Consider the following 15640-nt stretch of genomic DNA (forward strand, 5'->3'; position numbering starts at 1 on the left):
GTGATATTCTTTCTTAAGGTTATCATACCGCCAGAATCTCATACCGGCCCATGCCTAGTCACAGGTGGACACACACTTCAAAGACGTCCTGAGCAGGGTCACAGGTTGGTCACAGATCCTGAAAAGCAACTTTACAACAACATGCTTGTAGACTATAAAGGTTGTAATGATCATAGAAAGGGTTAATATGAGAGAACTTCTATACAATAATTCCAACAAAATATCATATTAATACCAGGTGTAAATGGGATCTATGATGAGAATGCTGGGAATTGTAATGGAAATAGTAATAGTGGATGAAGGCGGTGATAATGATGTGAGTGTATTGCTTGGTGAAGATAATGACCTCTTCCATGTGCACTGGTGTGTTTGTTTTGCCGGGAGGAAAAGCTCCCCCGCTGCACTCACTGTTCAGCTGTGTTATTTCTCACTGTGTTACTCTCTCTCTGTTTTTCTTTGTCTGTTCAGATTGACCTGGAGCCGGAGGGGAAGGTGTACGTGGTCATTGATTTGTCTGGATCTTCCACTGAGGGTAAGACTATGTAACACACTTTTTTTTTTACCAGAAAGAAAAAGAACAAAAACAAACAAACAAACCAAAAGAGAAGACAAGAGAAAGAAAAATACAAAGCATACATGGATTCACACAGGGGAGCACCGCCTGGTTGCTTGTCCCTCTATCAGCCATCTCAGCTACTAAAATCACCTCATCACAGTCACATTTGATATCTGTTAATTGATTGTTTTTGGCCGCTTGGGGTCAGTGGAAAGAGCTGTAAACACAACATAGACTTGTTATGGTTTAAAAAGTTGATATAGTGAATTTATTAATGATCTACTTACACATTCAGCATTTCAAGGCTGTTTTTTTTGTCTCCACCAACTCCTCAGGGAAATATCTGCCTCTATAGCAGCCAAACGCTCTACCATATTCACCAGCTAGGGCTGCTCGATTATGGAAAAAAATCATAATCACGATTATTTGGGTCAAAATTGAAATCACGATTATTAAAACGATTTTTTTTAAACTTTAGAAACATGCTGCATTTCTTATCCATTCGGCTTAATTAATTTTCTCTCCCAGCAGCAGCCTTTTATTTGCCGCTAACACACGCTAACACACAGCAGAAAATGTACAGAGATATTAGAGCTAAGCTGGTTACCATGACGACAGTTCACACATCACTTCCTGGTTTTTAATAATTAGTCAGTAAACTCAGCATCGTCTGACGCAGGCTGGAAACTCTGCACTTTTATTTACAGTTAAAACATTTCACCGTGTGTTTCAGCTTCTGTCAAGCTAACGGAGCTGCAGCGGCTTCCGGTGGCTTCCGGTTTAAGCTTTTCAAAATAAAACCTTTGTTATTGAGCGCTATCTCATTATTATTAAAAATCGTTTCCCCTCGATTTTATTAGTTTTGAGATCGTTTGGCCCCTAAATCGTAATCACGATCAAATTTCAATTATTTGAGCAGCCTTATCACCAGCTTGATGCTAACTGTCTGACTTTTGGTGCTGAGTGTACTGTGGGGATATCAGAGCTTTTCAGCTTGCAACAGCTGCCTTCTGTGGCCTGACATGGGGGTTGATTAGAGAGCTGTGAGGGAAGATGTGGGCTGTAAAACCCAAACAAGTTTAAACGAGCTGAAAATCACTAAGTAAGACTGAAGGGGACTAAAGAGATGGGTGTTAATTCTTTGGGTTTGTCACTTCATCAGTCATGAAAGAGGACATGTCATGCTTTTTGTGATTTTGTGTTATTAACCTTCCTGTCATCCTCCCAGGTCAAATTGACCCCGTCTGTTTTGACTGTTCCTTCTTTCCCCCCTTCCCTCCTTCTCTCTTTCTTTCCTTCCTTCTTTCCTTCCTCCATCTCCCTTTTCTTCCTTCCTTCTGTCCTTCCTTCCTCCCTTATTTCCTTCCCTTCCCTTCCTTCCTTCCTCCCTTATTTCCTTCCCTTCCTTCCTTCCTTCCTTCCTCCTTCTCTTTTTCTTTCCTCTCCCCTACCTTCCTCCCTTCCTTCCTTCCTTCCTCCCTCCTTTCCTTCCTTCTTCCTCCCTCTTTCCTTCCTTCTTCCTCCCTCCTTTCCTTCCTTCTTCCTTCCTCCCTCCCTACTTTACTTCCTTTTTCCTCCCTCCTTTCCTTCCTTCCTTCCTCCCTCCTTTCCTTCCTTCCTTCTTCCTCCCTTCCTTCTTTGACTCGAGGACAACAGGAGGGTTAACATACTGTTACAGTACTGTCTGCAAGTCAAAAGCCAGGACTTCAACCTGCTTGGCACTTCATTTCTAATTTTTTTTTTCCACCTTTCCTACAAGCTGACATTACATTGTCTCGCTTGCCCATAAATAGCAGTCCGTTCCTTAGCCTTTGTCGCTAAGGTTGCAGCTCGGATTTTGACTCAAAACATGTACAGATGTGTGTGAGAAGTTTTCAAGAGAATATAATGGAGTATAAACAAGAAAAAGAAGCATAATCCTTATTACTACAGTACTGTTGTTAACCTAACTGTTAAAAGTAAACCAGGATGCAGCTTCTGAAAGCTCACCAATCAAAACAGGTCCTGTTTCAGACAGAGCATGAACTGAGAGGCTGGATAAAGGACGAGCATGTGTTATATAAGAAGTTGGAGAGGAGTAAGATATTCCAGTGGAGCCCCAGAATAAAATATAGAGCTGTAAAATATGCCTAATGTGTCCCCTTTAATAAATGGTTGATTCATCTTTACTTAAGCTTTCAGAGAGCCAGAGGAGTGTGTACTTTAGTGTTTATGCTAATTGTTTATGGAGAATTCACAATCACATTACACTATATTATGGTCATGTTATCTAAGATTAACCCTATAACATCTACACTGAAGTCAGTAAATGTTTTTGAATGTGAAGAATGCAGCAACATTTTTCATTGGTGACTTTTTTTTTTTTTGTAAGATATGTGTGTCAAATTTTACCCTTCAGTGTACAAGAATGTGTATCAGCTGCACACAAATACAAATATTTCCATTTTGTGTATGTTCTGGGTCAGGAGAAGTGCTGGTGGTGGTGTTTAGAGTGTTTTACTCCTCTCACATCTAGAAACTGATCCAATGTGACCTTGACAAGAGAAGGAAATATCTCTGCATTCAGATATGCTTTTAGATCATATTTCAACTAAATAAGTATTACAACTACTCTTAGTTTAACATACTGTACATATGCAGTATTCACCATTACTGCCAGTCTGCTGCTTTAAAACTTAAAGCCACAGAGTGAGATGGAAAGATTACTGTAACAAAAAAAAAAAAAAAAGAGGTCAACTATGAAAATTCAAGCCTTCCTGTTTTCCTAGAAAGTTATTCAACAGAATTCGTAGAACTTTCTCCTTCGCTATCTCGTTCTCTATTTCCTTCTCCTCTATTTGTTTGTACTGATTAATGGTGGAAACATGCAGAAAGTCTCTCTCTCAATTAGCCTCTCTGCACACAGACAGGAACACTCGCCCTACTCGCTCGCTCGCTCGCTCGCTCACATGCTGCCTGATAAGAGTGATTTTCACCTGCACCTGTGTATCTTCACACCTGGTTATAAATAGAAACAGTTCTCTGCCTTCCAGTGAAAGTGTGCACGTATATATAAGTGTGTGTGTGTGAGAGAGAGAGAGAGAGAGAGAGAGAGAGAGAGAGAGAGGAGTGTCCAGAAGAGAACAATCTGCAGTATATATAACAATTGAGTATAGTTTCTCTGTGTGGATGGATCAAGAGAGCAGTAAAGAGTGGAGAGAAACAGAGTAGATTCTTAAAATAGTAGGTAAGATTGAGCTGTGGATTACACACACACACACACACACACACACGCACAAGCACTTATACAGACTCAAGCATCCGTGTCTTGCCCTCCTCATCGATGATTGGACACTCCGATGTGACCCCACGACCCACTCTCCACCCACTCCTGAACTTCCTCTGAGTTCAGTTGGCTTGAGTGCTCGTCATGTTAATGTATGCTGATACAAACAAATGGTGTGTGTGTGTGTGTGTGTGTGTGTGTGTGTGTGTGTGTGTGTGTGTGTGTGTGTGTGTGTGTGTGTGTGTGTGTGTGTGTGTGTGTGCGCGCAGATGGGAGGGATGGAGAGGAGTAAAGGATGGAGAGATGGAGGGTGAGAACTAGAGGAAGAGGTGGTATTTTTAGCAGATATATTTATTTTTTCCCCTGGTGCAATCTGTTGTGAGCATGCAGCTTCACAGGCTGGAAGGAAGGATGTGTTCCTCTTCTCTTCTCTCCTTTCCATCCTTCTGCATCTGTTGGTTTCAGGAAGTGAATAACAATAATCTGACCTAATCTGACCATCTGCAGTCTTTGTTCCTGATTTCCCTGCGCTCTCTTTCTCCATCCTTTTCTCTTCCTTTACTATATTTTCTTCACATTTCATTAACTGGAAGCAACAAAGGGGATTACTGAAGCACATGAGTGGCCAGAATAATCATTTCTGGAAAAACTTCTTATTTCTTATTTGTATAGCACCTTTCCTACATATTTACAGATGACCGACAAGCTGATAATAAAGCAGAACAAATGTAAATAATGTTAAATATCTGCTAAACTACTTATTAAGGTAGTATAAAATCAAATAACCTGTAAATTAACTCATTTATCTACAATTTAATTCAGCATTTTAGGAGCCACTTCAGCTCCTTTCTGTGCTTTAACCGTTATATTTCTATTTCTTTAAGAGCTTCATCTTTAGTAAATTACTGCCTTTTCCTTATACTCTACAAATTTGTAACTTTTCAGACTTTTAAAATGTTTTAAATCAACTCTAGTTTCCAGAAAAAATTGCCATACATAGTTTCTAGCTTTATTCTTATTCAACATAACCTGTATCTAATTCAATAGATTTATGAGGAGCCACTTTAGTTCCTTTCAGTGCCACAACCTTTAGATCCTTTAAGAGCATCAATCTCATTTTGCCTTTTCAAAAGCTCCAAAGAGTAATAATTGTAAAACATTTCATGTATCAGCTGGATTTTTTTTTTAATCAGGAGCATTTTCTTTTTATTTAACTATTATAAATGTCCCAAAGATCAAGATGCATCCTCAAATGTCTTGTTTTATCCTGATTAACAGTCCGACATCAAAGATATTATTTATATATTATAATTGTGTAGTTATTCTTTTTTTATAATGTTATATTTGTTCATATCACCATCTGTAGTTCTGCTTCTCCTCTCTGTCCTCTCTGTGTGTGTGTGTGTGTGTGTGTGTGTATGTGTGTGTGTGTGTGTGTGTGTGTGTGTGTGTGTGTTTTTAGACAGCCGTCTCCCAGTTGGTCATTCAGCAGGTCCAGAGTACGTCTGTCTCCACGACGATCACTCTTAACTGTTGTCATGCCTCTGTGTGTGTGTGTGTGTGTATGTTTGTGTGTCTGTGTGTGTGTGTGGACAGATGGATGATGTATTATGTAAAACAAAGTGATCCCAGTAATGGCCTGTTTAGCTGATCCCCCTCCCTCCCCAATCACACAAACACACACTTCCACTTCCACGCACTCCCACTATCTCTCTCTCATGCACACACACACACACACACACACACACACACACACACACACACACACACACACACACACACACACACAATCCCTAGACAGCATGTCTGTAATCGAACTCTGGAGAGGCTCAGCAGTAACCACATCTATAACGCACCCAGGAGAGAGATGGAAGGAGAGGGAGAATGAAAGAAAGAAAGGAAAACTAGGACAGGAGCGCAGAGAGAAAGGAGTACGTGTGGGAGTCGGAGTGGAGGTGGTTCTCTTGTCTTAAGGTTGCCCTCGGAAAGCATTTATCTTTCCGGGGAGATGCAGAGAGAGGAAGGGAACGACTGGTTGGATGGCGCTGGCTGAGGAGGAGTATTTTAATATGCTGCCCTTCGTTTTAGTGCCCACACATGGAAGTATAAATAGCATGCGCACGTACGTATGCATAGGCCTCTGGTAGGTGCGGGTTGTTTGTTAGAAAGAGAATGGAGGGGAGGGGGGGGGGGTGGGGAGGGGTAGGAAAATGAGAGGCCGTTGAATGATTAAACATCTCGAGCAACATGATGCAGATGGTCCTTATTTGTACAGCATCCGTATAACACAGAAGTTCAGAAACTCCTTGATTCTTGTCGTTTAACTTGCATCTTGTCACCCCCCCCCCCCTCCCACCCCTCCCCCTGCAGCCTCAGGAGCCAACGACAATGAGGAGCGAGTGTTTCGAGAGAGGATCGGACCTCGCCGGCGGCAGGGGGCGGTCCGAAGACGCGTCCATCAAGTCAATGGACACAAGTTCATGGCCACCTACCTGAGACAACCTACCTACTGCTCACATTGCAGAGATTTTATCTGGTGGGAAATGTTACACACACACACACACACACATACATACATACATCTGTCTGACACACATTATGGCCTTCCTGATCAACCTGACTCTAATGCTGACTCCTGTGTGTTTGTGATCCGATAGGGGCGTGCTGGGGAAGCAGGGATACCAGTGTCAGGGTGAGTACTTTTCTCTGTCCGACTCCAATTTCTCAAGTAACATTACAGAGCATCTATTATTTAAGCGTTTGGAATAAAAGAGGGATTACATGTTGCTGAATGACAGCTGTGATTTGGTCGCAAGCCACCATCGCCGAGAGCCACAGATGCACAGTGTTACACCGACATCCACAAGAATACATAGCAGTATTAAACATTCACAGCATGTGTTTCTTCTTCCTCTTAATGTTCATCCTTCAGAAAAGAATTACAGCACAACGCAATGTATGGCCAATGCCAGCATTCAGTACAGGAAGTTGTGCGGTTTATGTAGCGTGGTAAGAGGTGAGGGTGTGGTGGATGGACATCTAACGTTCTCAGCTTTAACGCCAGGGATTAGCTCACAACCTGCTAATTAAGACCCACATGGCAGACAGTTAAGCCTACTACAAGTCTTCAGATCTCATTTAACAGAGAAAAAAGTCCCAAAATGGCCACCTGCACACTTATATAGCAATTGAGACAATAATGACTTTGAGAAAAAAAATGATTAATATAGGATTTCTCGAGAGAAGTCAACGCTTTTTGAAAGGGGAGTCAATTAGAGACAGCATCTAGTTGGTCCATGGGTGACAATGTACTTTAAAGGTACTTCAGCATTGGCTTCATCATCAAGTTGCGGTATCAAATATCAAATAATCTTGGCTGAAAATGAAAAAGATGTTTTCCAAACCTTAATCATTCACTTACTTTTAGTTGCCTTACCTTAGTCACTCTTCTTCTCTTATTGTAGAAGTTATTATTTAAAAAATTAAGTGGTATCCAGGTTTTGCAGAATCATCTAATACCAATATTTTGTCTGTTGAGTCTGTTATGCTTTTGTTGAGTCTTTTATGCAGTTATAGTACATATAAATATAAAAATATTGATGATTCTGGTCATTTTGGAAATCATGGTCAAGTCATTCGATCTAATTTATATTTGAAAGTTTAATGAAGGACATAAATGATGACAGAATAATAGTGATTTAACTGGTATTTGGTAAAAAAGGAGGGACCACACATTTGCCCTCTGGATATCAATTTCAGTGCTTAGAAATGTACTTTATTTACTTATGCATATGAGGCTGTGACTAACACTTCAATGGAGATGTTAATACACACACACACACACACACACACACACACACACACACACTCTCTCTCTCTGTTTTTAGGCTTTTGTAGATTTTAATTATATTATTTTAGACAGTTTACAGAATTGCAATGTCACATTTTTTTATATTGAAACTTCATTTGGGTTGGTGACATCTGGCTGATACCCAATCCCTTTAATAAGGTCAGTATTGTCACGGATACTAAACCAGCGTATCAGATCGATGCATCACTAGCTGCGACAGTATTACATCAGAGTCACTAGAGAACATTGGCCAGTTAGATATTATCAGTTTTGTTCCTCTGGGTCTGTCTATGTTTAGGAAAAACAGACGCATCAGTGAAGACAAAAAAAAAAAAAAACAGAGCGAGAGAGAGAGACAAGTTTCCCGTAAAAAGTCAGCTCTGTTTTGATAAAGTGCATTTTGTTTGTCTGTTGCTGCCTGACTGGATAAAGACTGTTAATACATTGGAAGTCCCAAAGTTAATAAGATGTTGATGCTGTGCTTCCAGTGTGTACGTGTGTCGTCCACAAGCGCTGCCATGAGCTCATCATCACCAAGTGTGCCGGGATGAAGAAGCAGGAGGACACACCAGAGGAGGTACACACACACACACACACACAAGCAAATACACACAAATGAGCAGAAATGAAGCGATTTAAGCCTCAGTGTTAATAAAATACAGATGCATGTGTCCCCTTGTTAATAAACTGTTTATTATATATCATACTCTTCTTGAATAAATCAGTTTTTTTTAATGGTTACATTTGCACACTGTGTATTAATACTTCAGCCAGATGCATTATTCCTCTGATAATGCGTCAATGACCTCTTTGTAACACTGTTTGTGTGTGTGTGTGTGCGCTTGTTGTATGTGTGTGTGTGTGTGTGTGTCTCCCTCTGTAGGTGGGTTCACAGCGGTTCAGTGTTAACATGCCCCATAAGTTCAGTATCCACAACTACAAGGTTCCCACCTTCTGTGACCACTGTGGCTCCCTGCTGTGGGGACTCATGAGGCAGGGCCTGCAGTGTAAAGGTGAGTTCATGTACAGCTGGGAATTTACAGTTTGATCACACAGGTAGGCATTTAGAGCCTCCCTGTGTGATATTTAGAGCCTAACCAAAATGTGCATGTGTACATTTCTATAATTATTATTTTAGTTTATAAAGGCACAATGTAGCTCAATTTAAAAATGTATTGTTTATTATTATCAATTAACTGAAAAATGACAACATTATAGTTGTATATAGTGAAACTTTTTATCCCCAATAAGAATAACATTTTTCTGTGCCTGCTTGTTTCTTACATATCAATAACAACAGATCCAGGAATTTATTTTAATAGATTATTTAAAAAGCATCTACAATCAATATATTATTATAATACAGATGTATCAAATGTAATGTCAGTGGTGTCATCTGTAGTGAGGAAACTGCAGAAACTTATCAGTTTATTGTTTGGCTACAACTCCACTGTTTTTGTTCACTCTCAGTGCACTTGTAGCCTAGTTGGCAGATGCTTTTAGTGATAAAAGCTCCAAAAACCCACTTTACAACACCTGCTTAGCTTCAAACGACAAACAAACACAGTTGGCAACTAGCTGGTGGACATAGTGGAGCATTTAGCTGCTAGAGAGCCACTGAGCTTAAAAAAGAGTTAACTAACACCCAACTCCAAATGAATGGTGATGTCACTCTGTAATAACATATCAAATTATCAAAAGATGTTGATATGATTGTTGCATTCATTAACATTTTGAGTTTCTGTAGGTATTTAATGAACATTTCTGCTGTTTTGTCATGAAATATAGCACAAAATCAAAACCAAATTTGTTCAATAAGTGGCAACATATGTTTTCCACCATGCACATTTAAGATTAAACTCACTTTGCAAAATGAAATACCATATTTAAAAAAAAGTTGCACAGCTTTCTTAGATTAACCTGTTTTTTTGTTGTTGTTGTGACGCAGTGTGTAAGATGAATGTGCACAGGCGGTGTGAGAAGAATGTAGCTCCTAACTGTGGTGTGGACGCCCGAGGAATCGCTAAGGTCCTGTCTGACCTGGGAGTCACACCTGACAAGATCTCCAACACTGCGCTGCGCAGGAGGAAGGTAACCAGTCATTCTCACTGTGCCACTGCATTTCAGTCCCACACAAATAAGCTTATTTCTATTATTAAGATATTATTTCAACATTTGAAAGCATAAAAGCAGGAAGCACATGGCTGTACCTCAGTTCAGTCCAAGAATTTTAATATTTGGAGGTGGATTTGGTCCTTTTTAAAAATTGCTATGAAGCTCTCTTTTCCATTATTAACACAGATGATTCTGTTTTTAGATATATTAGATATATGTCAAATCTGATGTTGTCTTGCTCACTCATTCTGGGTCATTCATATTTAAGTAATAAGATAGAAGCGGTTAAAAATCACACTAAGCCAAACCTTAAATAGAATATATTAGTGTTGTTGCTTTGTGTATTTGCCCAGATAACACACCTTGTGGTTTGCCAGTATTTGTATTTCACCTTTTTGAAAGACTGACAGAGTAGTTTGACATTTTGGGAAATTTGCTTTTTCGCTTTCTTGCTGAGAGGATTGATAACACTCCTCTTTTTGAGATTGATATCAGTCTTCTCATCTAATTCTGCAGGATGCTCAAAATGCTTCCAAACATTCAAGCTGAGCTGCTACAACTGTCAATGAATCAATTCACTGATCAACAGAAAACTATTTTGATACATTTGATCATTTTCTGAAGAAAAAAATACCAACAGTTGGCTGGATTCAGCTTTTAACATGTGGCTATTTAATGCTTTTCTTCTTCATGTACAATGGTAAACTCAATTTTATAGACCAAAAAAAATGATCAATTAAAAATAATCATTAGTTGCAGCCCTGAAGGTAATTTTTTTGAAAAATATTGAGCCTGCTCAGGCTTTTCTGTTTTTGTGGATGATGATGAAGGGGGAAAATAAAGTCACACGCCTCAGCTGAGAAACTGAGATTTAGCTCCTAAACTCATGACTGAAGTTAGGAGGGCAGCCTAGAGGAATGGTAAATGTTCTCTCTCTCTCTCCCTCTCTCTCCCTCTCTCTCTCTCTCTCTCTCTCTCTCTCTCTCTCCCCAGTTGACTCCAGGGCAGGACCCTCCCCAGTCTCCTCCTGAGCTCTCTCAGACTGAGGAGAACAGTTTCAGCCAGCCAGCTGTCCCCACCTCCCCCTCACAGCAGGGTAACACTGAACACAACACACACTATTAAAAGAAAAAAAAACACAAATTTGACACAAACACGCAGACATTTCAAAGCCCTTTGAGATTTGTTCTTATCAGCATGTGGTTTTAATATGTTAATTTTACCAGTAAGGGGTAGTATTTTGATTTCAGTAATAATATTGTTGCTCCGTTTAAAAAAAAAAAAGTAGATAAATGTGTTACTGTCCGTGTACTGTAGATGTAAGACTGAACTAGAGTTATCTAAGCATTATAGCCCACCGCCCACCACCATTTGGCTGTCACAGTTAGTCATCCACTCACACTTTGCAAGCTGAGAAATTAAAAGTTAACTTTGTCTTTGTGGAAGGATTCCCATTTTTATTTTAAAACCGGCCACTGCTGCTACTCAGTCACCCCGATCAGAGATAACTGTAACTGCGTCATCCCAGGTTTTAAACAGAGGATGTGATTATCATGTTTAAAAGTTTATGGAAAAGTAATCAGCAACAAAGTCCCTTTTTTTTTTTTTTTTTGTATAACAAGTAAAACACCGACAGAAAAAAAGCAGTCAGCCTGTTACGTTGATGTCTGATCCGCTTTTTCCGATGACACCCACAGACTTGGCGCAGTTAGATCGCCTGCAGGACACGCTGTCACTGGACCAGCAGGGACCCCAACACTCCTCCTCCTCTTCTTCCTCCTCCACCAACTCCTCTTCCTCCACCACCTCCTCTTCGGGAGTCAGGGAGAACGGACAGAGCCAGAGGAGGACCCTTAAGGACTTCAACTTTATCAAAGTTCTGGGCAAAGGCAGCTTCGGCAAGGTGCGACAGAACAGAGGAGGCGTTTGAGGGGGATGTTTATTTGTTTACTGCTCATAATGATTATAATTGAAACAGTTTGTTTAACACTGGGTTCATCTGGGTTTCCATTATTCATAACTGCTGAATTATCTGGAGAAGTGAGGAAATAGATCACACACATTACATACAATATCAAATTATAAAACATTGTCTTTGCTACTTTACAGCTTTTTTTAGGTAATATTAACAAACAAAAAGCAGTGAAAATATTAAGCTCACACTAGACCTGCACTAATCACATTTTTTTACATCAACAATGCATCAAATGACCACGTAACAAACCCACAGAGAGTTATCAGCTGATTCTGCAACCTCCGTCATCTCTGCTGGTTTTCAGAGCTTACAGCTTTACCGCTTCTCTCTCACCACTAACTAACCTCGTTTCCAGCAGCTGCAGTCAGCCGCTCTCAGTGAAAAAGCTTTGAAAAAACAACTCACTGCTACCTGCTCAGCGCTGCTGGCGCCAGAGGAAAATAACTGGCCGGACATTTGTTTTTTATGGGCGGGCCATATAGTCATTACAAGTCATATAGTGGTTATAAACCCATAGTGAAGCGTACATATACGATACAGAAATTGCGTCACCAAAAGGAAGGTACAGACCGGCTCTCTGTAGACCATCTCTCTCACATGTAAAGCATATACACACATTTAGCAGATAAAACAATGGAAGTCCGTTGCTACCTTTTAAACATCTTCCTCCTGGTTATACGTGTGGGAAAGTCCAGGCCTCTAACAATATCACTTTACAAGGACATCAATGTTAAGTCAACCATGATTCTGTTTTGTTTTAATGTTTTAATTTAATGTTTTGACCTTTAGCTAACCGGCATGCTAACCTTAGCTAGCTGCTTTTAGACTTCCTGCTGCCAACACTGCCGCTGGACGGTGAAACATGCTTAATATCAGTTAGTTAAGTGTTGCAGACTGAGGACTGAGGCTCAGAGAAGCAGAAAGAGATGATTAAAAAAGATGGAAAATAAAAGTGTAAAAATGACAAATAGCATAGCAAATACCACACTTCTAGTTTCCACTTAGGAACAACAAAGATACTAAATATTAAGATACAGATTTTTCTTCTTGTTTGTCTCCTCAGCACCAGATGGCAGAGATTCAAATTTAGCAACTACTGTGCTGCAGCTATCTGATGAACATAGTTGAGAATTTAGCACCTAAAGAGCCAGATATTTCTCACAGACATGAGTGTAGATCAAAGCAAACCTAAAGGGAGTATAAATATTGGCTTAAATTTGTCAAGTAGCCAGAAAGACTTAATTAATGCTTATGTTGCTCAGTGCCACTTCCAACATGTCAGCAGTATCAACACTGATTTCACATTTAAATATAGTTATTGAAATTAGATGATATTGTTTTTTTGAAAGGCTTCGTATCCTCTTTACCAATAGAAACTGAGAACTGAAATAATGCCAACAGCTTAAAGTAAGCATTCACAGAAGTGATGATCTGTCATGTGAGAGCACTTTTTTGTCTTGGTAATAAAAACGCATTCATTTAAGGAGTTAAGATTTTATATTGGTTATTTTCACTCACACCTTCACTATCAGAACAGCATCTATGTTTTATTAAAGTCCGCCATTTTTTAAGTGTATGGATCCTTTTTTTTTTAAAGTTAAAGTCTCTAAAGTTGGCTAAGTCCCCTACCCTCCTGTCTCTGTCTCCAGGTGATGCTGGCGGAGCTGAAGGGGACGGAGGAGGTTTATGCCGTCAAAGTGCTGAAGAAGGACGTGATCCTGCAGGACGACGACGTGGACTGCACCATGACCGAGAAGCGCATCCTTGCCCTCGCCCGCCGACACCCCTACCTCACCCAGCTGTACTGCTGCTTCCAGACACGAGTAAGAGATCACAACACACACACACACACACATATTTGATAATCCATCCCCACTTTGTCTTCTCTGCCTCATACGCTCGTCCCTCTGTCTCCAGGATCGTTTGTTTTTCGTTATGGAATATGTGAATGGAGGAGATCTGATGTTCCAGATTCAGAGATCCAGGAAGTTTGATGAGCCTCGCTCTCGTTTCTATGCTGCCGAAGTCACCTCAGCCCTCATGTTCCTGCACCGTAACGGAGTCATTTACAGGTGAGCCCACCCAACAACACCCTAAACTGATAAAATCACACTTTGAGCTAAATGAAAAGGTTATTTATACTCCTTATGGAAAGCCAGAGAATAGGATGGATTATTTAAAGAAGATAGAGAATATTAGGGAATTGAACTCTTTCTTTGTCTTTGTTTCTCAGGGATCTGAAGCTGGATAACATCCTGTTGGACGCAGAAGGCCACTGTAAGCTGGCAGACTTCGGCATGTGCAAAGAAGGCATCATGAACGGAGTGACCACCACCACCTTCTGTGGCACGCCCGACTACATCGCCCCTGAGGTGAGCTGGATTCAGGATTCTGATTTCAGCTTGAAGACACAGTGACCATTTAAACTTGTGAAAGCTTTTTTCTTTTTGCATTGACTTTCACTTTCCTTTGTACTACCTTGTTTCCTATTTTCCTTGCTTATTGTATTTTTCTTTTCCTTTACTTTTGTCCTACGTCACCTCTTCCTTTATTTCTCCTTTTCTTTTCTTCTTTAATAGATCTAAAAAAATATGAAAATTACCACAATTCTAGAAGAAGAGATTTTTTATCCAACAGCAAAACTGAACTGTACTTTTTGTAGTTTTTTGCTGCTTACATGTAAAGTTAAGTTTAATGCAGTTCCTTTCCTCAGACATTTAGGTTTCCTTGACATTTTGCCATCCCAGTTTTGTTAATTCATTATTTCAGCTCCTCCATTACTGCTGTAGACGATATTATCTAGTCTGGGGTGGACAGGCAGGGGTAAGGTGTGTTTAATATCCTGTGTGTTGGTCATCAGTCGTCTGTAAACTGTAGATATCTTCCAGTGGATCTGTGTTTTCAGGTGGAGGTTGTTGTTCAAATGTTGTCTGTCGTCCGTGCTGAACCGTGCCATGTTGTTGAATCCAGATCCTGCAGGAGCTGGAGTACGGAGCCTCAGTGGACTGGTGGGCCCTGGGAGTGCTGATGTATGAAATGATGGCGGGACAGCCTCCGTTCGAAGCAGATAATGAAGACGACTTGTTTGAGTCGATTCTCCATGACGACGTCCTCTACCCAGTGTGGCTCAGCAAAGAGGCTGTCTCTATCCTTCGAGCAGTAAGTGTTGTTTCTCCACCATGACCCACTTCTTTTTCTTTATTCCATTATTTGAGTTTGAATTCTTCTCAAATTCTTCATCATAAAACTGTACTGTGATGAGTCATACAGCAGGTGGCTTATATGAGTTTCAGATTTGTTTCATTATGTAAATCATTTTAATCCAGGAAGCACTTTATGCTTATGCTTCTTCTTTTTCCTTTTGTTCTTTTTTCTACTTCTACTTCTTCTGTCTCTTCCCCTTCTTCTTCTTCTTGTTCCACTTCTTCTTCCACTTCTTCTTCTTCTTCTTCTTCCTCTTCTCACTATCATTATTATTATTATTATTGGTATTATTATTGTTGTTGGAAAAGGCACAACCCAAAAACAACACATTCAGCTTTTTCTCAAAGACTCTTCCAACTATGTGGATTGAAAAATATTCCATCAAATGTAATGTAATGTGTTATTTAGTTCAAAATATAAGATAAGAATTGTAACATCAATATATACACATATAAGTGATAGAAAAAGTATTTATGTTTGGTTTGTGTGTTGATTGAACAAGCAGATGTAATGTGCATCTACGATCTTGGTTTAAATAATGAAACAAAGTTGTAACAGGAAAAATGGTCTAAAATATGTTTTGCTGTGGTGGGGACAGAATATATTACTTCCAAATGGTTGGAGGAGTACGTGAGGATTCTGGATAGACGTCCAGAGTGTTGTGAAATGACTGGT

The 15640-nt window shown here is 40.0% G+C and overlaps 1 protein-coding gene across 1 annotated transcript in view; it reads left to right on the forward strand.

Annotated features, from left to right (window-relative positions):
• Positions 1-15640, forward strand: part of prkcea (protein kinase C, epsilon a) — a 38906-nt gene that overhangs the window by 20809 nt on the left and 2457 nt on the right. Inside the window, exons 2-13 of the mRNA XM_053341790.1 lie at positions 469-532; positions 6192-6357; positions 6479-6513; positions 8160-8248; positions 8555-8684; positions 9620-9762; positions 10780-10882; positions 11484-11689; positions 13411-13584; positions 13679-13833; positions 13995-14133; positions 14732-14920. Coding sequence (XP_053197765.1) covers positions 469-532; positions 6192-6357; positions 6479-6513; positions 8160-8248; positions 8555-8684; positions 9620-9762; positions 10780-10882; positions 11484-11689; positions 13411-13584; positions 13679-13833; positions 13995-14133; positions 14732-14920 — 1593 coding nt within the window. The remainder of the gene's footprint in view (positions 1-468; positions 533-6191; positions 6358-6478; positions 6514-8159; positions 8249-8554; positions 8685-9619; positions 9763-10779; positions 10883-11483; positions 11690-13410; positions 13585-13678; positions 13834-13994; positions 14134-14731; positions 14921-15640) is intronic.

Source organism: Scomber japonicus, chromosome 20, assembly GCF_027409825.1.
Source record: "Scomber japonicus isolate fScoJap1 chromosome 20, fScoJap1.pri, whole genome shotgun sequence".
Taxonomy (NCBI): domain Eukaryota; kingdom Metazoa; phylum Chordata; class Actinopteri; order Scombriformes; family Scombridae; genus Scomber; species Scomber japonicus.